A 22426-nucleotide genomic window follows, 5' to 3' on the forward strand; every position below is an offset into this window, starting at 1 on the left:
AGCACATTGCCATTTTTGCACTTGCATGCCCAGGTTTACTATTATTATAAACAGAATAATAATGCACTATTATGGCACAGAGTTATCAGACTGACGAGTCCATATTCAGACAGCAAGCTTGAGGATTACTTAACTTCTAATGACACATGAGGGGTCAACTTTCAAAAACAGGATTAAACGGTTTGATTTAAATAAAAAAATTAAAACTGAATTGTTTTTCACAACATAACACTGCCAGGGCGCTAAATTAATTCACTGCAGGGTGAGTACTGATTTGTTTTCAACATTGTCTCAGCAAAAGTATCTTTGTTTATCCATAACAGAACAGCAAAGATGCTTTAGAGAGGAAGGTGCCCTGTAAATCCATATTACACTGCTCCATCTGCATGCAAATACAGTATCAACAGTAAATGAGGACACATAAGGAATATACCATACAGAACATAGTAACTGCAAACATGTAAAATGTCACAACAAAAAACTAAATTAAAGACAAATATTTCCCCCATTAACGTTTCTTTAGCTTTCTAATGTAATCTCTCTTATGGAATAAATGTTTGTTTAAGCGGAGGAGGACAAGCTGTCTCTTTGAATTGTCCAGACCCAAGTCAACGAACAACTGGATAAAAAAAAAATGAGGATTAGGATTAACCCTTTGGGCGACATGAACATCTGAACCAAACTGCGATCCATCCATAACTTTGATGGAAAAGTCATGTCATTCCCAAAGTTGGTAGGATTCATCCTCTGGGTATCATGAATGTCCTTGTCCAAACCATCTGATGGTAATCCAGTAGATGTTAAGATATATCAGTTTGGTGGACCGACCGACCAACTGACAGATGGTTATTGCCATCCCTGAGCCACGTTGCTAGTGGCTAGTGCAGCTAAAAAAATATTCCTAAAATCATATGCTTTGCAACTTTTAAATGAGCATGAAATACCAACATTGGTTTTGTTTTCCCACATATTACTTGACTTAAACAATATCTATTTCTTCTGTGCTTTTCAGGTTTTGTTGAGCTGAATCATATGTTGACTTCTTGCTACCCGCCACTGAGTGCAAACTCAGCATCTGGACCACAGAGGCTGCTTCAGAAACCGAGGAGAGAGAGTGCGATGACAGAGTCAAGGACACCTCTTTTTGGATGTACTAAAACTTTGGAACTCAGAGAGAATTTGTACCAGCCTGGTTAGCCCCAGGACCTTTTTTTCTTCTGCACACATATACACACCTCCTTCCCTACAAAACCCTGCTTGAATAACAGCTACCTTTTCTGGACCACAAAAACTTTTACTTGAACAATGAGGGGAAAAAAGTAAAAGAAACTCTATCAAAACCTACTTACAATGACCAACCCCACTGAACTCTTAAAGGGAATACGGATGTCAAAAGTCCAACAAGAACAAAACTTTTTAAAAACTGAATAGAAGATTGCCGTAGGAAATCTTTCTGTAAGATGGTTTGAGTTTGGGGCAATTGACTTTTGAAGACCAATTTATAAGACTTGAAACAAAAAGGGACAAGAAATTCTCGGAGAGAGAACTTAAGTAGGGAATGTGATATTTTCAGGACACAAATTGGCTTCGATTTGGGATGGCCATCTTTAGCTCGGAGTGCCTGTCCGTTTCCAGGGGATACCGTTGCCAAGGAGAGCCATAGCAACGGTCTCCAGGGAGTCTTACCTGTCATTCCTTAGTTGTTTTAGGGACCAAAAGACCAAACATTTGTATTGCTGAGGACTTGTAGCTCTAATATACTCGGACCACTGCATCTCTTTCAGTCAGTGTTAACTGGTTGAGGAGTTGCACTTAAAGGAAGTGTACATTTCGAATATATACAACACATGTATATATACATATATATTGCTGATGTGCTTTTTGAATACAGGCAAAACTATTTCAGATGACCAAATGGGGTCTCTCACTTCGCTAGTTTACAATTACTCAAAATGTTTATTTTTTCTCTTCTCATTTTGTCTTGGGAGGGATGGCGAGTGCATGGGAGGGGCTGCTCCGTATCACAGCCTTATCTTTTTTAACTTGACATCCTAACCTCATAGATAGAATAACATCAGAAACGTTTGAAATATATGAACTTGTTTATATTTGCAGTACATATATATGTATAACAAGCATTCAAGCAAATGTATTCATATATACAGTATATATGGATAAATAGATATTAATCACAAACAAATATATGTATTTATATGCACATATTTTATATGTGTGTCTGTATATAGAACGGCTTCTGACTATGTTGAGCTGTAATTTTTTGTAGATTTTAGCTGGAGTTTGAAACATTGCTCTGCTTGGGAAGAATCGCAAATCTGGCAGCTCCCAAAACTGCAGGCATTCCTATCTCTGATTACCTATATGCTGACACACAATATACTGCTAAAAGATACATTTGTGAGAAAACACATATGGTGTAAATATTATCTGAAAATGCAAAAAGCCACATCTCAGTAGCAGGCTTTAAGAGAATCAGGCTAAATGATTTTAGAGGAAAAGGACAATTATCTTCGACTCTATTCCAAACATATCTTTTGAGCTTACTCACACACACACACACACACACACACACACACACACACACACACACAAACACACACACACACACACACAAACTTCTCTTTGAAACTTGAACCAAAATGAATATGTCTCACAACCCTTGCTCTCTTTTGCATTGAGTAAAGTGCATGTAGCGTATGGGCTGTCACCATGTCAAGGTGTGCCTTGTCACCTGCAGAATCTGCCATCAAGCACTGTGCTCTCAGAAAACAAAGACAAAAAAAAATAATTAAACACACACTGCTGCAAGCAGCCAACACGCTATTATGATGTCAAAACTACAGCCAGATCCATATCATTTCTCAGCCACATAGAGAGTTTCAGTGCATGTCCAATATAACAAAATATCAGACCACTGTTGGTCCATCAATGTCTTTGACAAACAGAATGCATTTAGAACTAATGTAGACTCATGCGATTACACTTCAGATAAAAGTGGGCATTAGGTAACCTGTTAGCACAGGTACTAACTATCAGAGCTGTGTGCAGGGCATCTGTGACTACGTTCCACTGGTTGGAGTCAAAACTAGGGTAAAGTTCATGGTTGCGACTGACATGACGTGGCTTAATATGAGAAGTGGTTGAGCTTATTGGACCTGCCATTAGGTTTAAATGGTTATGAAGGTGATGTAATAGTGATGAATATGTTAAAATTAGAGAGCTGGCTTCCCACTGAACAGAATAAGGGAGGTTTTATGTACTTCCCCCATCCAGCAGTTACTGTGTGGATCTCTGCTGGTAATACTTGACATGAAGCATATCCTTTAGAAGATGTTATATTGCCTTATGTTATATGCCCTCATACAGTCAAATATACACATAAAAGCATAATGAAACTGTAAAATGAAGCAATAAGAGTGAAAAGCCATTTACCCATTACAACTGCTGTATCACTGAGGCTGGTTTCATATTGCTTTAGCATACAGTTTCTCATAATAGTCTACAAAAATGGAATGGACACCTACTATATACCTGCAAAAGGTCAACAGACTTGGATTTATTGGACCCTGCATTCAACACATATTCAGCTGGTGAAGATTACTCAATGAATATTTATATATATGAATATTTATAAGGCTATATGACACTTTGGAAGACAATGCTTCCTGTTGGGTGCTGTTACTAGTTTTTCCTATACACTGCTCATTATGCCATTTCCCTAGTGTCTGTGTCTAACCTTTTTAGCAGATTGAATAATTTAACATTTACCTTCCAAATCTTGCGAGGCTAAAAGACGCCACCACACATCCCAGGACGCCACTGTTTGTACGTGCCACATAACGATGGCCTGACTGTGGCGTACAGTGCAAACCAGATGACCATCATGATCATTTTTTGCTCTGACAGTATCCGTGGTTGGTTAGGTACAAAAACGCCTTGTACATCCACCTGAGCTGCCTTTGAGCTAACAATAACATCTGAAGCTAAATGTCATGTCTGGTGTCCCTGATCGCCACACTGTGTGGCCCTCTTCGACTGCCCCTAGCTGCTCTGAGAAAATTGAAAAAGGTGTTGATGCGGCCTGTGCTTTTTTTAATGGTTTGTTTGAGCAATCACTCATGTCTTTCACCTAGCCCATGTTTTAATGTCGAGTGAAATGAGGGAGGGGAAGTAGAACGACCACGGGAACTAGAATGCCAAGCACCTCTTCATCATTTGCTCCAACTTGAAGCTGCAAGTTTACATAAGAAAAGTAAAACAAAGTATCATGGTTCAAAAACAACAAGAAACAGAGCAGAAGTTTGAATATAAATATATATATATAAATATATACATAAACCGATGAATATACTGTACATTGTTTCTTTTTTGCTCTGTTTTCCTCTGTACATAGGTTTGCATATTTTATAGGACTTTTACTTCTATCTACAAGGACTGGATAAAGTACTTTAATTCTTTAAAAAAAATATACGAATGAAAAGATGATAATGCTCAATAAAACCAGGTACAAAAAAATAATTAAAAAAAAATAGTCAATAGGATACAGTACAAAGTCTAGGACCTGACCAAGGCATTTATCCAGAATACAGTCAGGGAGAGCATTGACCTCAGTTAGAGCTTTGACACACATTGACCTATTTTATAAAAAAAAATACTTTGATGGGTTCTATTCACTTATCTATTTGTTTAGATATTAATTTATAAGTCATGTCTGAGATAATATGCATGCTTTCATGGCATTATTTTTCTATGAGTTGGTATGTGACCAAATAGTTTTTATATGACATGCATGGGCCACTGTTGTGGTCCACAGATGATCATTGTTCCTATCTGCAGGACCATGCCTTCAGCACTTCTTTGATGATGTGGAAAAATGCTCCTATTGACCAAGTGATGTCAAAGACATATTTTTAATCATTTATTTATGTCTTTATTTATTTATTTGTATTTAAGTATTTATTTATTCGTGCTGCTTGATTCAAGATCTGAGCTCTTATTGCCACTGATCGATTTGCTTGTCAGTGCTACTTTGTATCATTACATCACATAACACTACTTGGAAGTATTGGCAAACTCTGAATTTAACAACTTCAAAGACTGATTTTACATTTTCCTGTTGCTGAAAAACTATTCAAAACAATGCAGTACACTACTAAAGCCTTATGTATATTTGTTATTATAAAATCCTATTGTTCTGTTCCAAAATGTTAGCTTAGGTAAAAGATTGTTAAAAAAAAAAAAGATGCCAATTGGAGGTTTGTCTGTCATTTTGAATACCATTTGCTTATATTGTGAAACCTTAAATCAAAGTGAAAAAAGGGACAATTCCTAGATAATCACTCCTTCATAAACCAACTGTTCAGTCAGATATGTAATCACAACATAAGATATGCCTTGAGGTCACTATATGTTGCTGCTAATATGTAAGGAGCTAATGTCTGATCACTGATTAACTGCCTGCATAAAACGCCAGTTTGGATTTCTAAAACTTTATTCTCCTTATCCTGTTTATCCAATCTTGCTTTGTATTGTTTGACAGAGCTCTGATCTTGTTCAACTGATGTGTTCTACCAAGAGCAAAATTCAATGAAACCTGCACTATCTCATCAAAAACAATTGAGTTGCTATCATTGTTTTCAGTGCTGTTAGTGTTTTTATTTCTAAAGCTCAGTACTGTTGCTAGAATCACATTTTCCCTCATGGTTTTCAAAGTATTCTGGAAATCTATTTCCCAATTTCAGCACATATGGAGGGTGGGGAAATGAATGTTGCATATTAAGCTTTGCCGGGTTCCTGATGAGCTAAGCTTCTGATTGGGCAGTGCGCTTTAGGCTCCCGTCCCTGTCTCTCCAGACTGCACCATTCTCTGGTCCCCTGAACTCTTTTTTTGTAATTTTAAATGAATGATGCGTCTCAGCTTAGCCCAATAATAAAGCACAGTCTAGAATAAAGTGTCTTGTGTCATGTCATAATTACTGATTAACTTATGAATACGAGACTAGCCACACAAACTTCCCCATTATTCTCTCCAAGAAGTAGGTGATAGTTTGGTCCATCCGCCTGTTGTCCAGTTTATCTGAAAAGATTATCAATGTACAATTGTGTATCATGCAGTTAAGTTTGCATTAGTCTCTCTTTGCCAGACGCCAGACGCCGTGGATATAGACTAAATCTGCATTAATGCTGGCAATGTCTTCAGAAATAACTGACGTAGCTCAGTGGTAAACGGTTTTCCTGCAAACTAGAAGCATAACCAATTCTGAATAAATATGTTTATTTGTATTAAAACCACAGTATAACAAAAGTACAATCTACAACATCATGATCATTCTGATTTAGAATGTCAACTGAAAACGAAATGTGGTGTGTATATATATATATATATATATATATATATATAAAATAAAAAATAAAAAAGTGACAAGTGACTGGACCCATTTCCTTCTCGTCAGCAAATGAAGAAAATATCCTCCAGTATTTGGCTTTCTTCTAGGTCCTGCTGGGTACTCTGAGGATAAGACCCAGCAGCAGGAAGCAGGATTCTGCCCACTGGTTTGGGGGCAGAGAGGCCCGGCCTACGTTGCGATGTTTTGGGTCTTCGAGTGGACTGCTTGCTGAGCTCAGGTGCAGAGACAGGACTAAAGACATCCAATAACTCAACAACAGAAAAGTCCAACCTGAAAAAAATAAGTACAATTTTGGGAGGCTTTTCTTGTTTCATTCAGTTAATTCAATTGTTTCTTTTTCCACACATTTTAACCTTAGCCTTAAAAAGGTTGAATTGGCACTGCCTACCTTTATAATACAGAACCCAGAGGAACCCCGTAGACAGGCAATGTTGTTAATAAGTATGCTTGTGCTGTTTGATTGTAACATAGCAAGGCACACAAAGATCGACACTTACAGTATGTGTCCTCAATGCTAAGGACAATGTGAAGCAGAGCCAATGGACCAACACCAGACATGCACAAGGCCAAAGTCTACGTGGAGCCCAATGCTTGTACCAAAATATTTGTCATTCACCTTTCACTTGTTAACACAGACCATATGAAAGCAAATCTCTTCGACGTGTTAACAAAATGTTTCTTTCTGAAGTGTCTACTGAACCTTAACAAGCAACGCTAACAAGTCAAAACCACTGGGGCGTCCCAGCAGAAAAACACACTTTCTTGCAGGTGCGAGACAAAAAGAGGGAGAAAACCCTGGTGCTTTCTCCCCTGGAATAGAAATGAGGGAATGTGCAGAGAAATAAATAAACCAAAACGGGGAAGATTAAGCTAATAGAGATTCAATCCCTCAGTCTGGCTGGCTTGATACATTATTCAGTGTATACACAGTCGAACAACGCCATTCCAGATACAAAACATGAATTCTTTAGAGCACGCTTCACTGATGTTGCTAACATAATTCTCTGCTCGTTTAAAGCTGCATCGATTTGCATCGCCCAGCTCCGCACACAGCTCTCCCAGGTAAGGGCGATCTTTGGCACCTGTACTTGTTGATATGCATGTGGGTGGTCAGCAGACAGACACACTGGTGGAACATCCAATCAAGGCACATTTGTGTTCCTCCACACGTAACCATAGACCTTGATATGTCGTGTTTTCCCACTAACTTGAGGCAGCACACACCAGTCGCTGGAAAGCTTTAAAAGGCTATATTTTGCTTTGGCAACATGAACTAATGTATTCACGTTTGAGTGTGAGGGAGAGAAAGTGAATGAGGGGTAGGTCGACTGAGGAATGATAACCGATGAAAAAAGAGACTGAAGCTCAAGTAAGTAAATCTGTCTTCCTCATTTGGTCTCCAGTCTGTCAACAGCAAAGGAGCGAGCGAGAGAGAGCATAAGTGAGGGTGAGCGCAGCTTTGTGGATAGAGAGGAAGGCAGACGGGGAATGTGGGGGAGGGTCTTTGGCTGGGTTCCTTCTCTGGAAATGTGAGAATTTGCATTTTTATTTGTTGATTTATTTAACGGACAGGGCTCTCAAACAGCCATCCATCAACAAACGACATGTCTGTAATGAATAATGCATCACTTACCGGCGGTCACAATCTATAACAAGGGGAGTGCGGGGGGTAGGGGGTACAGTTTGGGCAGGAATGGGGGGAATGGTAGTGGGTGGGGTGAGAGGAGGAGGTGGCACAGAGATTGCATGAGGCCAAAGAATGCCAATAGATTTTCAGAGGGGTTTACAGTGCAACAAAGAAGTTCATTTCTTGGCTCCAGTTTGTGCGAGGTGAATTGCTGCTCGATATTGATATCCCCCAAAGAAGTCCAGGCAAATCTATTTTACTGCTACGTGCATACAGAACATTGCATGGGTAGAGTAGCAGGAACATAAGTTTCTGTCATTGTAAAAATCAGATGGGATGTTGGGTCATTTTGATAGCATCTAGAGACATTTGGCCAAGTCCTGTTAAAAACTTAAATCTTCTGTGCCCGTCAGTAGAACGCCTTGGGGAGTACACCATATCTGCAGAAAGTTGATTCTGATATTTTATTGATACTACACAGACTCTTTAATGACAAATGGAATTCTTTGTATCTGAGCCTGTATGTAAAATTCAAAAATGTCTTATCATAACTACTCTAAAACAGTGGTTAAGCATTCTGCTTTCAAATACTTTATTTCCTTTGTCCTTTAAACACATATTTATTTACAAATGTACATACTGTAACTACACATATACATAGCCATATTCTACTGCTCTTCATACTATTCATCCTGCACATACACTTATTCTCCCTACTCGTATAATGTTACTGTTTCTGCACTACAATGGTACTGCATTTCGTTGTCTTTGTACTTGTACTCTGCACAATGACAATAAAGTTGAATCTAATCTAATCTAATCTACAACTGTACCTTTCTTAGTGTAATAAAAACCTTTGGGCTTCATTCTCCCAGCGCACCAATACTGCTCGTCTCTTTTCTAGGTCTGTCAGGCCAGATAAAATGTCCACAAAACTCCTGTGCCTATGCTCCCCACCACCTCCTTTCCACTCGTAACTTTTACTGCTTATTTGGCTCCTCTCTTTCATTAAAGATAGCCGTCTCGCCCCGGCGCCCCTTTTCATTTGCAGTCCAAACAGTAAGATAAAAAACCTATAATGGCCACTGCGTATATCCCCGCATGTCAATTTCCCAACCAATCAATAGCAGGCGGGCAATGGCAGGAAGGATGGAGATGAGATGGGCGGGGTGCGCTGGAGATGTCTCATTACTAACTAGCACAGGATTCATGAAAGGATTAAGAAGGTCACTAAATGTTAACTCCAGCTTTGTTTTAAAATTTGCACATCAAGATTGAATTGTTTAAGATTACATGGCCACAAGGGGGGGGTTAAAGAATGCCAAAATCTTACAGTTGAATAGACTTCTTTACTATTTAATCTTGCTTACTAGCCTATCACAGCAGTGTTTTTGTATTGTTTACAAAACAGCAGTGTTTTTCCTCAAGTTTAGCTTATACTGTATAATAGCATGCAATGCTGATGAAATAAAAAGCAACAAAAATAACATGTAGCTCGTTTTTCTGAACAATTTATTTAGTTTATATTTTACAACTATTTTTGGCAGAGATTTTTTTTGACATCCGCTAAGAAAAAGAAATATGTGTAATCCAAATCAGTGGATTACCAAATCATTACAACTATTTTAAAGAGATACACATGAAAAAAACATGTTGCTAGAAAACCACAAAAGGCATCGGAGAGGCAATCTTCCTTATTACTGGTTGTAAAAAACAACACCACTGTGTGTAGCGAAGAGTCCAACACTTTTAATAGGCTTTGGAGGTGTAAATGGATGGTAATAAGATTTGATACCCTGGGTCCGCTGCTGGAATTAATGGAGAACTGCTGGAGCTCACAGTTCAACTTGGACCATGCACTGCTTTGTTTAAGAGTTACTTTAGGACAAGGAGGGGGGGGGCTGTCTCACAGTTACTGTATTTCCTATTAACCACCAATTTTTTGATAGGAAAACTGGCATTATGCCTGAGAAAATCAACTTTAGGAAAAGGTCTTTATCACCACTATTACAAATTGCTTCTCAGTAACTGATGTGCACACACACACACACACACACACACACACACACACACACACACACACACACACACACACACAGCTAATGTCAGGTTTATTACCATTCCGTGTAAAGGGTGTAGGAAAAAAGGTAATGAATGTCCTTTCCTTTTTAGGAAAGTCTGATGCTCAGTGATTCATCCCTGTCTTCTAAACTCCTCTCCCTTCTTACGTCTTTCTCACCATTTCCATTTCGAACAATCTGAACCTGCTCTTACTTTCCTCGCTTCCCATTTCTCACTTTATCCAATGCCCTCACCCCTCACTCACCCTCAAACACACTTTTAACATCTCTCCCTCACTCTTGCTTTCTCTGTCTCATTACTGTGGCAGAGAGAGAAGGGAGGGCCATGTGTGCATCCAGAAGTCTGTTCAATTACACCTGCTGCAGGGTCCCTGCTAGGCCGACTAATGGAACGCAGCATGTCTCCTGACAGGCTGGCCACAGTGCTAGCTAGCCCAGTAAAAAGCTTCATTTAGCCTCTCACAGCTCTAAAAGTTAGCAAAGCTAAAAAAAAAAAAGACATCATTTAGCCTGCAGCAACTGCATGCCCAGGAAAAGCTTCTGGATTCAAATTTCATATTTATGCTTTTCATTATTGTTAATATTTATTCACAACTAGAGGAAAACCCATCAATTGCCTTAAGAGGTCAGAGAAAACAAATAAAATACTGCACCCTGCTAGGGATGCCACGGTGAGGAAATTTCGATTTCGAAATACCGATGGGGCGCTGATACACAAAGATTTACTAAATTGGTTTTATTTCTATAAAAACAAAACAACAGTGGGGGTGGTGGGCATGTCGATGCATGCCCGACCATCGAACACCAGAAACACCGCTTACTGAGGCAAGCCTACCGACAGCCCACAAATAATCTTCACAATGTCCCCCACAAGACAGGAGTAGTGTGCCTCACGCAGACTTCCCTGTGGTAGAGAAACCCTTGTTAGTCCTGAAGCCCTAATCAGAATTTCAAACTAGCACAGAACAAAGATTTTGTGTCTGAATCCTTCAAGTTCTCTGTGCTGTTTTCCATTGTCGTTCAATGAGCATGTTGGTTCCGTTGAATTTAACCACACAGGCTGTTCTTCTGAGAAATAATTCTAATAGGTTAGCCAATACTTCCATGTTTGCTATAGTCCACTGCTTATCCAGCATAATAAATAATGCTTCACTTACCTAAAAACCTTTAGAATACATGGCAAATCTTTATTTAACGCTTAATTGATGTCCAGTAAAGATGTGTTACCTGGCCTCAGGGGTCTTTTGGATCACAGCCACTGAGGTGGGCTTACTCAGCCTTGCAGGGGACTTAGCAGGAGATGTGGCCATGTCCTTTCTAGACCTCTCTAAGGCCTCTGTTGAAAGATGCAAGTTAGGAGTGCTGTATTAGAACCAAAAGCAGCAAGGCTGAGAGCAACGCAGGCAAGACAATTTAAAAAAAAAAAAAAAAAAACTTACCATGATGATATACGTTTCTTTATCTAAGCTATCCATGCATCTGACTCTACTAAAATAAATACTATTTTTTTAAAAATCAACCTGAGTATAATATGTTATGTATATAGTATAATGTAATTTGTAAGCCAAGATGGTCCTCTGTGTGTTGTCCAGTAAGCACATTATTCTGGTTGATTGGAAATACATACTTACCATTGCCATTGTCCAGAAGAGTGGGTACAGTTTGGGAGCGTTTTCCATTCATGCTCTGTCCTGCAGGATGTACCTTTGCATCTTCACACACACTGTAGACCACAGACACAATATATTCAGTTGGCTTTCGTGCTGGTGACTTGAGTGAGTGAGAGCGAGTGTGAGTGTGAGTGTGAGTGTGAGTGTGAGAGTGTGTGTGTGTGTGTGTGTGTGTGTGTGTGTGTGTGTGTGTGTGTGTGTGTGTGTGTGTTTTTGTCTGTGTGTGTGTGTGTGTCTGTCTAAAGAAGTTGCAGTTTGAGTGTCTGACTTCCTGTCTTGGTTTACCTGGGGGGTGAATCTTGGTGGGAGGGACCCTCCGGCTGTGGATCTCCTTTTCTAGTGTTTGAGCTGCTGAGATCAGATTGAGTACCTTGTTGAAACCTAACAAGAATATAGGAGAAGAAAACAAAAATGGCCTGAGGTTTTGCCCGTCTGCAATGACAGAAACTGAAGTACAAGGACACACAAAAAAGAGATTAAACATGGATCGGCAGTTACTTCTCAGATAGACGTAACTACCTATCTAGCGACTAACTGCCTAAAGTAACCATCAACTTGTGCCTCCAAATGTTAACTAGCTAGCAATGTTACCAGATACGGTTTATTTCTCTTTGGCTTCTGTATTCTACCTGCTGTAATCGAGACGCGACTGACGTAGCTGCTGATTCTGTCTATTGAGCCTCTCCTCCTGCTCAGCCAGCCGTGCCTGCAGCCTCTCTCTCTCCATCTCCAACTGCATCTTCTGCAGCAGCAGGTGGTGCCTCTTTTCCTCCCAGTCCTCGTGGCCCAACAGAGGCCTGGTCAGAGCTTCCTTGGCCTCTGAGCCAATGGCACTCCCACTGTGGAGTCTGTGTGTAAATAAACATTTAATTGGCTTAATATCCTGACATTCTTCTTGTTTTTTGTCTTGATAGAATGCACAATTTGATAAAAAAAATAGAGAAAACTAATGTAATCATGCAGACAGACAGACCTTTTACACTCATGCTGGTTAAAGTTGTCATGGTGGCCATTCTCTAGACAAGAGTCACTGTCTTGACCACTGCCTTGGTAGTGCTCACATCTGTGGTGGGACTGTGAGTGTGGCTCCCTGCACTCCCTTTTCTGAATCCTATGCTGTTTGATCGGCCCATCAGTTGGACTGAACTCACTAACACAGGATAGAGAGACATGGTTGCTATGGGTATGTATTGCTCTTCCTCCACCACCACTTCTGTGCACTTGAGGCTGTTGTGCTGGGGTAGCCGCAAGGCTGAGGTATGAGCCATCAAAGAGAGAGCCATTAGCTCTGCTGGTAGATGTTCTGCTGGGGACTTCCTCGCTGCGGAGCACCTGGACAGAGAACAAAGAGGACAATTAATGCATTTCGGCCAAGTTAGGAAGCCTCTGGAAAATTGATAGAGTATTTCAGCCAAAAACGACTACTCTATAAAGCCCTAATGTAGAGCTGGGCTACAGACCAAAATTTATCAATATTGTATAAGGAGTCACTAACCAACCTACAGTAATTTGCTCATGTTACACGTGCAGTATAAGCATTCCCCCATGTGCTTGCGAGAGCTGTTCCACAAGAGCTCACAAATCACTAGCATTTTGTGTGGGTTACCGTGACCTGAAGCATTTTTTTTTTGTCTTAAAGTCTACTTTCTTTTACTTTACACTCGTAACTACGGTGATTGTATATTGGGCTCCGAGTGCTGCCAACAAGCGGGTGACATACACAGAAGTACTGTGCCTGAACACATCCTGTGTAGACACTGACGGACGACTCAAGCTGCTGCTGCTGCACTGAGAATGTGCTGCTTTCATTATGAAGCTGAATAGAGACTAGTGTTAGGGTAGGGCTGGGTTTATAACAGCGCAAATGCAAATTATCCTTCAAAACTTGAAACTGGACAGTAGCCACAAGATTAAGAGGACAATCTCCAACTGAGCATAACCGGCAGGTAAGCCAAGGTCAGGAACATTATGAGATAAACATAAGGAGGAAAGCCCATCTTACAGTTGACTGGGGAAGAGACTGTGACTAATTTGTTGAGGGTCATAGAGCAGGCAAACACACATTATTCAGAGCCACCATGGGACAATGAGGTTGGCAAAGGCATCTATTCTTACAGGGGCTGAAGCCAGAGAGGCGTCTCCGCTTCTGAAGTGTCACCTTGAGAGAGTTTTCACTATGTTGTAGTGTTTTCATTTTGAACCAGTGACTATAGTGGTCTTCTATGGTGCTTTGTTATGCATTGTTATGGCATTTAACCATTGGACAATGTGTGCGGTTGCATGTGTTACCACTAGATGTTTTTGTGCCTGACGGATCACATAGGAGCAGGCCCATTATCTTACACTGCATGATGCACTCGCTACAATACATATTTACAACCTACCACACACCCACTCTATCCCATACTTTACCTTGCTATGGGCTGGTGCCTGGCTGAGCTGGGCGATGGATTGGTTAAGTTTCGCCTGTTGCTGAGAAAGGTATTGTTGGTAGAGCCCAAGCAGCTCCTGGCACTCTCTATACTGCTGCTGCAGGCCTGGAGGACGACGGGTTAAGTAACTAACAAACAATACCAGGAAACTGAACAAAACAAACAGAACCTTTAACGTAAAACTTTAAAATCTGGATCCCCTGGATTCAGCTGACAAAAAAAGTAGTCTGTCAGGCTTAAACATTTTCAGGAAATAGGAATTACTAATAAAATAGTAGTAAAAATGAGAACAATCAGAAATAAGTCACACCTACATGACTAAAAGTGAAGTCACTGTGTGGCTTTACTGAGAAGGTAACTGCACAACAGCCATTTTGGTAAGGAAAAAGTTATCCAATGCAAATTAAATGGAAAAAAAGATAGATGCTTGATATATATATTGACAATCTGAATTAAACCCTTGTTTCTGCAATCAATTAAAGATTGGACCAGAAAAGTAGAAAGAACAGCAAGTTGAAAACAGAGAGGGGGAAGAGGCCAGCAAAATCAAAGTTGTTGTTGTGGCACAGAGCTTTCTCCATCTGGGTCGGGCCAAGCTGTGATGAGCTGAGCTGGGCAGTGCCGCGCCAGGCTATCTGCCAGACAGAGTGCTGGCAGACACAAGAAAACTAATCTGGAGCAGAACTACTGCTGCGCCTCAGGAGCCCACTAATGACAGTGGCAGCACCACACCACACCAGCACATATAAAGATAATGAGCACGAGAATGTAGAGACTACACACAGACACACATTCAATAATCAACCTCGGTCTGACTCTCACCTACTAGTGCACACACAAACAAAGCCAGAAATGAGAGCACAAATTCCCCACCTGCACTGTATACAGCCCACACACAAACACTACAAACTACATAAAGGAAGTACTACACACACTCCAGCCCAAGCTGACCTTTAAGTGTGTTCCTCCAGGCCATATCTTTTTATGATGGTGGCCATGCTCCTCCAGCTGATGAGTTTCTCAGCATCCGTTTGAAAAAAAAACCTCCATTTTAAGAGAAAATCAAAGTTCAAAGTAGAGTCTTATTGAAGGAATAGTTGGCGGAACACTCCATTAGAAAATACTTTGGTTGTTAGAAGACTTCAATCAGGCTGTGGAAATGAAACAGAGCGAAAGAGAAGAGAGCGGGGACAGCTTTGAATTGAGGACCAGACACCAGACAAATGCAATGCAGCGGCTTCCATAAACATTAGGAAAATGTGAGGAAACACTTTGATTGAACCCTCCATCTAACTAAGGCTCCTCTACCGCTGCACTGATAATGTCCATGGAAGTAGTTCTATATGGAAAGCTTGAGGACATCACAAGGACATCACATCATGTAAACCTGGGCTGGTAGGTCTACTTATGCAGCATGTATAAGGGTCTTGAAAGGGAGATACTGAATATGCTTATACAGCTCCACCTCACCTCAGTCCAAGATAGAGAGTTGTGTGTGAAGTCGAAAAATGCATACTGCTCATATTTCAACAGATTCGCATAAAACACTATTTCCACATGATTTCTCATGCCTAAAACAAATGTTTTCCAATAGACACAAATATATAGTACTGTACACTAGCATATAAATTGGATATGGTGGGGACTCACTAACCATAATACACATAAAGTCAATCTGTGCTGTAGTGTAGTACCAACAGGACTGCAGCATCATAGCGTCCCAATGCCATAAATGAAGGCAACGTGTGTGAATGTGTTGACAGGCTGACGCAGTCACTGGACAGCAAGCGCTAGGTAATCTGAGCCGAGTGGAGCAACACTGATAAGATTCCACCTCTCTACCCGTTACCACACTAAACACACTTCCTCCACAGCCTTGGACATCAGCCAATGGGGGCCAAGCACTCGGCAAGCCCTGAGTTAACATCAGAGCTGCAAAGTGCCAACAATGACTTACTCCTCCCCCTTGCTCCAAAAATACTCAGAATCAAGGGCTTGGGCTGAAGAGGCTTCAGACGGGGCCTGTCAGAATGATTCACTTCCCTGTCAGGCCGAGGCTCAAATAAAATAATGAAATCCACTTCAAGGTGGAACAAATTTGCACAGGAGGGGGAATATTTTAAAGCCTGCTTTAGTACACTGTGCCAAATAGATTGAGCCTGAGCAGGAATGGGAGAGAAACGGGGGCGGAGACTGATGTGTATGAATGTGTGTGTAAGGAAGCAATGACGGGGAATTAATAGAAGAAGACAGTTTACATAACTGCTTTAATACTACTGAATCTGGAGAAAAGACATGAGTGCAAGTGACACAATAAACCACTACATAATGTCAGCTAACAATTCATTTGAATAAGCCTTTAAAATTCTGAGAGCAAACATACAGAAAACCAGTCCCAATACATTACAACTCTTCTTAGCCATCTCCATTGCCATGAAAATGTAAAACCAGTTTTGTAGGCACAGACTAAGTTGCATTTTGCTGAGTCATTACACCATATCTGTAGAAATTATCTTGTGGCTATGGAATATGTCAACTGCACACCTACAAGCCCACAATTCACAAAGCCAAAAATCCATACAATACATTGTAAAAGTGTGCCAACAACTCGATTTGATTCTTTTAGCAAAGAGTCAATGCATTATTCATTTCACATTAAGCCCATGATTGGTTCAATTTGATTTTATTATATTCAATTAAGCATGTAAATGTATTCAGTCAACAATAATATAAACCTTACACAAAGGCACCAATTATTTGTTTACAAGGCTAAACTTTAGCTTCAAATGACAGCAGTTCAGTGTGTTAATTGTCCAACAACCTCTTTGTGGATATAGACTTCCGTACTATTTAGCTCTGCAGAATGGAGGGCTCCCAAAAATGTTCTTAATTCAACCAGTCAAAATCAAAGCATTTACCATATTTATCTAATAAATAGTGTGCACCTTACACAGCACATGGAATCACCCCACTCTTTCCTACAATATTGATAAAATACTAAACACCCAGACCAGATCATGACAATACCCACAGAGCTGACAACAAGGAATATTAGGCGCTTTATCTGCACACAAAAAACAAAGAGCTAAAAAAAAATCTCCAATTTTGCATCTCTTCTAATGCACGCTTTTCACAAAAAGCACACTTGATAAAACCAGATTTCCACATTCTAAATGTCAGGTAACAACTGAATTATCTCTGGTTATCCTCTATCACAACATGAAGCATTTTTCAATGACATGTTCTAACAGCGCTGTTGTTCCCCTCTCTCCATGGCCTCAGGATTCCTTCCAATTGTTTCAACTCAATAAATGGCATTAGCTGTAGCACCTGCTGTGCCTTGTTCTGGATACAACAAGTAGAACTGTGCACCATGTTAGTAACCCCACCTTGACTTCTACCAATGCCAACATGCCTTGAAGTACAAAAGGCATCCTTCCTATCTGAAACACAAATTCAGTCCTGTGTGCTAGTCAGTTCCAAATGTCAGCTGAACACCCTAAATATCAAGGGGACTTTTTCCCTCTCATCCTAGAGGGCTTGGGGCTAAGGTATAGCCCTACATTCTTTATACCCCTGACAACTCTGAATCTTGGTTAGATAAGATAAGCTGAGGCGTAATGGAATTAGAAGACTCTCATTCAGTGTGTTTGCCTTTGGTGTCTCCTTAACCTTTCAGAGAAGTGCCAGAACCTTCTGCCTGCGAAGAGCCTTCATGACTCCTGCACACACTTTAAAAGACTTTGTTATCCCCCCTGAGGTGCTTGGATAGAAACACTTTTTCCTCTCAAATACCTTTTTAATGGAGTTTAGAAGTTTGGCGTAAATGCCAAGTCTCCGAGCCAAAGTGCCTTTAATTGAGTTGTGCATTCCTAATTTTCCCCACCACCGTTGCCAATTGTGCAATTTACCAGCGGGGTCAATTACTCTTCATATTTCGCAGTGTTTTTAACCTAAATTGACTGCTGGCCAGTGGAATAGTTGTGAAGACAGTAGGTGGATTGTGGGGTGCAATAAACAGCATAACTATCGCTCTAACTCTAGCACTAACCTCATCAATCAATCATCAGACAATCAAGAATCAGCCGGTGACCCACCTGATCTCATTTTGTCAGAAGGAACTGAGAGATATTGTACAGCTAATGTTCAACATTCAGAGAAGGTTACAAAAACACATGGTGGAGAATGCATACACTGTAGTCTTCTCAGTAAAATTCATCTTTGGGTGATAAGATGATTTAGATGGTTCGGGGCCATGGCTCCAACCTTGAAATTGATTCTGTACACAACAGCGGATAAGCTACAAGCACTTGCAAAATACATCTGCAGCAGGAATCAAATCATTCAAATGAATCTGCTCTATTTCTCTGTCTTTTGTATCAAATCATAGGGTATTGGCCAAAGAATGTACATGGTCTTCCCTAAGACAACACTGCCCCCTGCAGACTACCTAATGGAACAGCACAATAAACAATGGAACCATCTGCCTTCAATATATCATTTGAAGAACTTTAAGTACATCCTAGGGATACCTGCGTGCCATGGAGAACTGGTACCAAATTTTTATTCCAACCATAAACTACAGCGGATGATTTTACATACAACTGTAGGTAGTCTCGCTTTACTAGACCTGTCTCCACAGCGCTGTGGAGTAAGGTCTGGCTACACCACAGGTACATTTCTACATTCTAGGATAGGAGAAAAAAAGCTCTGGGTTGCTGCCATTTCTTTAAACCAATCACAATTGTCTTCGGCAGCGCTAAGCTCTGGACGCAGCGACGGGGCCAATGCAAAATAGTCTCGGGAAGTAACTTGTTTTGGTGAACATGGATACATGGTTAAACGTAATTTGCACTAACCAGTCTATCGCCGTGTGTACTTCATCCACAGCAATCCTACCAATCGGTCCCAAAAATGTCCCAGTAATAAAGTAAACTGTAAACATATTCTTTGTAAATCTTTACAATCATTCCCTGAAAAAAACAAGCAGGCCTGCCTTATTGCACGATTCACATTTTCTTTAAAACTTCTCATTTTCAGTGTAAAGCTTGCTAGCTCGAAGTTTGTTGTTGTTTCGCGTAGCGAAGGGATTTCACACAGAAAACTGAAGGTGAGGGGCAAAGCCTGTGGCTCAGGCTTTATCCTGGAATTGTGCTTCCGTTGATCCAGACTAAAGTTGGGATACTCAGTGAAATCACTTGGGGTGTGTTTAATGTTACATCTTTTTGCACCACATGAAGACATTCAGGTTAAACAATATGTTTTCTCCAGGGAGTTTTTTGAAGAATGGAATACGGGAACTGCACCACCATACTCTACTGTAGCACTATCAATGCAATTTTAAAACAGGTTGGTAAGTGCATCTTATCATGGAGTTGTAGCATACGTTATAAAAACATCTAGTTTACCAATTTTACAAAATTGATAAAACTATTGTACCCTGGAATTATTGAGGGACCTCTGGTTTCCTCATAACAGTTCACCACATTTTGCAGTAGCTGATCCAGTGCAGACACTACATACGCACTCAAAACAGCAATCAACACACCACAAAGCATATTTTACACCATTAAACACATTGGTTTGGTTCAGTATTTTGAAAGGATACTCTCCCTTTCCTGTACTATGATCACGTTCTGTTGCTCCAGCTTCTGGATCTTGGACTCAAAATTTTCCTGTTCATCTTTCAGACGCTGCACTGACTCTTCTTTCTCCTCGCTCACTCTGGAGAACATGAAATAACAGTGTTAAAGCATCGGTGGTCTACATTACACATTCCAAGAGTTACAAGGGATGAAAGGCTACAGAAGTACAAAATTAAACATTTCAATCAGGTACCACTTCATATTGTTCCACTCAAACATTCATATTAGAGCCCGACCGATAAAGGATTTTTAAGGCCGATAGCGATACAAATATTTGGCGATTTAAAAATCCAATATCCCGATATCGGCCGATATATATTTAAAAACAAAATCCAGCAACGCTTAACAAAACATAAACAGCTTTCCCTAACATTAGTTATTTGTAGTTATTTATGAGTCCTCCCTAAAATAATATGATAATGCAGTTTAAAAATAATAGGTTGTTTTATTGTCTCAACAGAACAGAGGAACATCAAAATATATTAAAGTTCTGATAAATAAAATGTATAAAAATACAAACTTAAGATATGAAACTTAAAGTCCTTTGAACAAAAACACAATAACAAACAAACAAAAAAATCAAAGAGTGTTGCCAACTCTGGTGGACAAACTATGCAACGCCAACACTCATAACATGGTTGAAGGGTGTTTCGTCCGTTTTTATTTTATTTTTTAAATAAATACATATTAAATATTAATTTATCGGCCATTATAAATGCCGATACCGATAGTTTGGAAAATGCCTAATATCGGCCGGCTGATATATCGGTCGGGCCGATAGAGTTCAGCGGCATATACTGCTGGCTACCTGGCAAGTTCTTCGATGAGGTTTGCAATCCGGCGCTTATCTTCAGGACAGAGGTCCTTCAAACAGACCTGGCTCTTAGCTCTGCTGGTCTCAGAGATTACCTGTGCAAAGAATGGTTAGTAAGTATAAGAAGATAATTATCAGAAATTATAATGAAATTCTGTCAACGTCCTTCCTTGTTTTCTAAAAGTATTTAGATTATCCATATTCCATCTTCCAAAATTTCATCTTATATGCATGGAGGGAAGAGAAAAATACTCTTCACAAAACAATGGTTTACCTGTGTCGAGGAGATAAAAGTACCCAAAGCTGGAGAAACAGTGTGCTCTGTAGCTACAGTAGCACTGGGATGGACGGACACGTTTTCCTTGGTATAAACCCCAGAGCGCTCACTTTGTGAGGAGCCCTGTTTCTTGACAACTTTCCTTAGTGTGGTCTCATTCTTGCAATCAGAGCTACGTCTGGTTCGCATCTTGGTACCTCTTTTACTGGATGTGCTGGTGCTGCTGCCTGATCTCAAACTAAAAGGGGTCGGAGTCTTCCCCTCTCCTTCTAATCCTAAAAAAAGTTTGTGGGAAGACAGAAGAAGAGGATGCCATGTGTACATGAGCTACATAGAATTATCTCATACTGTGTTCAGAAATTGTCCCCAAAAATGAATTGAAACTCACCAGGAACAAACACCAAAGGCTGTTCTTCATCTGACACTGTGTGAACAAGGCCAAGAGAAGTTAGGCATTTAAAGCTGCAGTGGGTAGAGAAAAAAAACGCCAGAATTTGAAGTACAGTGAGACCTCATCCTGCAGCTCTCCCTCTCCCCTTTTTGTCAAGGCCAACGCATGCACTGAACAACCAATAGGATCTCTCTCTCTCTGAAATGACCTGTGATTGACAAGTCTCCTGCCAAGGGCTAGATTTTATAAAGCCTGAAAACAGAGCCAAGAGGAGGTGCAGAAATCCAGTTTTATTTTCAGCCCACTTGAATTACAATATGCTGAAATATTATTAAGGAATTGTTGCCCAATGACGCCAAAAATAAAGTGCCTAGAACAGCTTTAAGTTAACGTTCAGTGAAATGTAATGGAAGTTTGTTAAAGCATGTGCTTTCTGTCGAATCAATAATTCAATAATCCTATTTTGGGACAGTTAGCTAGCTACATGGGGCAAACAGTTATCAGATCGCGTATTAAACAAAACAAAAGCTCGGTATCTAACGTTGCAGCAGGTGGTCCTTGTACAATTTTGAGCTCAGTAGCAATAGCAAACCTGACAGGGTTGATTGGTAATGACAGTGAGCATTAATACTTTAGCGTTAATCGACGAGTTTCTATATAAAATAGGTAATGGTAACGTAACTTGAAAGAGATAATGTTAAGTTAACATGTAGCTAATGAACTAGCTACACGTATAGTTAGCTATAACTGTTAATCGCTAACGTTAACTAACGTTTAGCTACGTTAGCTGCCTCACTTCCTCCGAAATAACTTTCCAGCATTGACACAGAAGTAACATCTGGTAGACTCTTTCGAAAACTTGTATAAACTAATATAAGATTATGTACGAATGGATAGTGGACAGGGAAGCTAGTGTAGTTTAGTAAAAGTAAGCCTACCACCATTCATCCAAAATATCCCCGAATTTCCACTTTTTGTTGCCGCTGCCGCCATGTTGAAACAACCGCCACCACTCCCAGGGAGCCAAGCGTTGCTAAGGAATTGTAGTCCCGCCTTTCTCTTTC

The 22426-nt window shown here is 40.2% G+C and overlaps 2 protein-coding genes across 13 annotated transcripts in view; one reads left to right on the top strand and one right to left on the bottom strand.

The window, feature by feature from the left end:
• Positions 1–5969, top strand: part of celf4 (CUGBP, Elav-like family member 4) — an 86279-nt gene extending 80310 nt beyond the window's left edge. For all 10 annotated transcript variants that reach the window (XM_031277293.2, XM_031277312.2, XM_031277299.2 and 7 more), the window contains one exon: positions 1013–5969. The gene's annotated coding sequence lies outside the window, so the exon portion shown is untranslated. The remainder of the gene's footprint in view (positions 1–1012) is intronic.
• A 310-nt stretch (positions 5970–6279) lies between these two features.
• Positions 6280–22417, bottom strand: kiaa1328 (KIAA1328 ortholog). 3 transcript variants are annotated; one of them, XM_036001989.1, is made up of 12 exons: positions 22301–22416; positions 21360–21395; positions 20969–21246; positions 20689–20789; positions 19844–19959; positions 14216–14340; positions 12777–13135; positions 12433–12651; positions 12089–12184; positions 11765–11856; positions 11361–11469; positions 6280–6695 (listed from the first exon to the last, which is right to left on the bottom strand). In XM_036001989.1, the coding sequence occupies exons 1-12, from the start codon at positions 22353–22355 to the stop codon at positions 6467–6469; spliced, it is 1815 nt and encodes a 604-aa protein (XP_035857882.1). In that variant the 5' UTR covers positions 22356–22416; the 3' UTR covers positions 6280–6466. The 3 variants fall into 3 exon arrangements, with proteins under 3 accessions (XP_035857882.1, XP_035857883.1, XP_035857884.1); XM_036001991.1 differs by lacking the exon at positions 6280–6695 and adding an exon at positions 10657–11037 and having other exon boundaries at positions 22301–22417; XM_036001990.1 differs by lacking the exon at positions 21360–21395 and having other exon boundaries at positions 22301–22400.
• Between the last annotated feature and the right edge of the window lie 9 nt (positions 22418–22426).

Source organism: Sander lucioperca, chromosome 6 (assembly GCF_008315115.2).
Source record: "Sander lucioperca isolate FBNREF2018 chromosome 6, SLUC_FBN_1.2, whole genome shotgun sequence".
NCBI lineage: Eukaryota > Metazoa > Chordata > Actinopteri > Perciformes > Percidae > Sander > Sander lucioperca.

What these genes read in the sequence shown, in the direction of transcription:
- kiaa1328 (XM_036001989.1), bottom strand. Translation starts at nt 22,355, where the DNA reads ATGGCGGCAGCGGCAACAAAAAGTGGAAATTCGGGGATATTTTGGATG. An exon ending in AGGCACCAGCCCATAGCAAG is followed by an intron (nt 13,136 to 14,215) that starts GTAAAGTATGGG and finishes TTCTCTGTCCAG; the next exon opens with GTGCTCCGCAGCGAGGAAGT. An exon ending in TCGCGTCTCGATTACAGCAG is followed by an intron (nt 12,185 to 12,432) that starts GTAGAATACAGA and finishes TATTCTTGTTAG; the next exon opens with GTTTCAACAAGGTACTCAAT.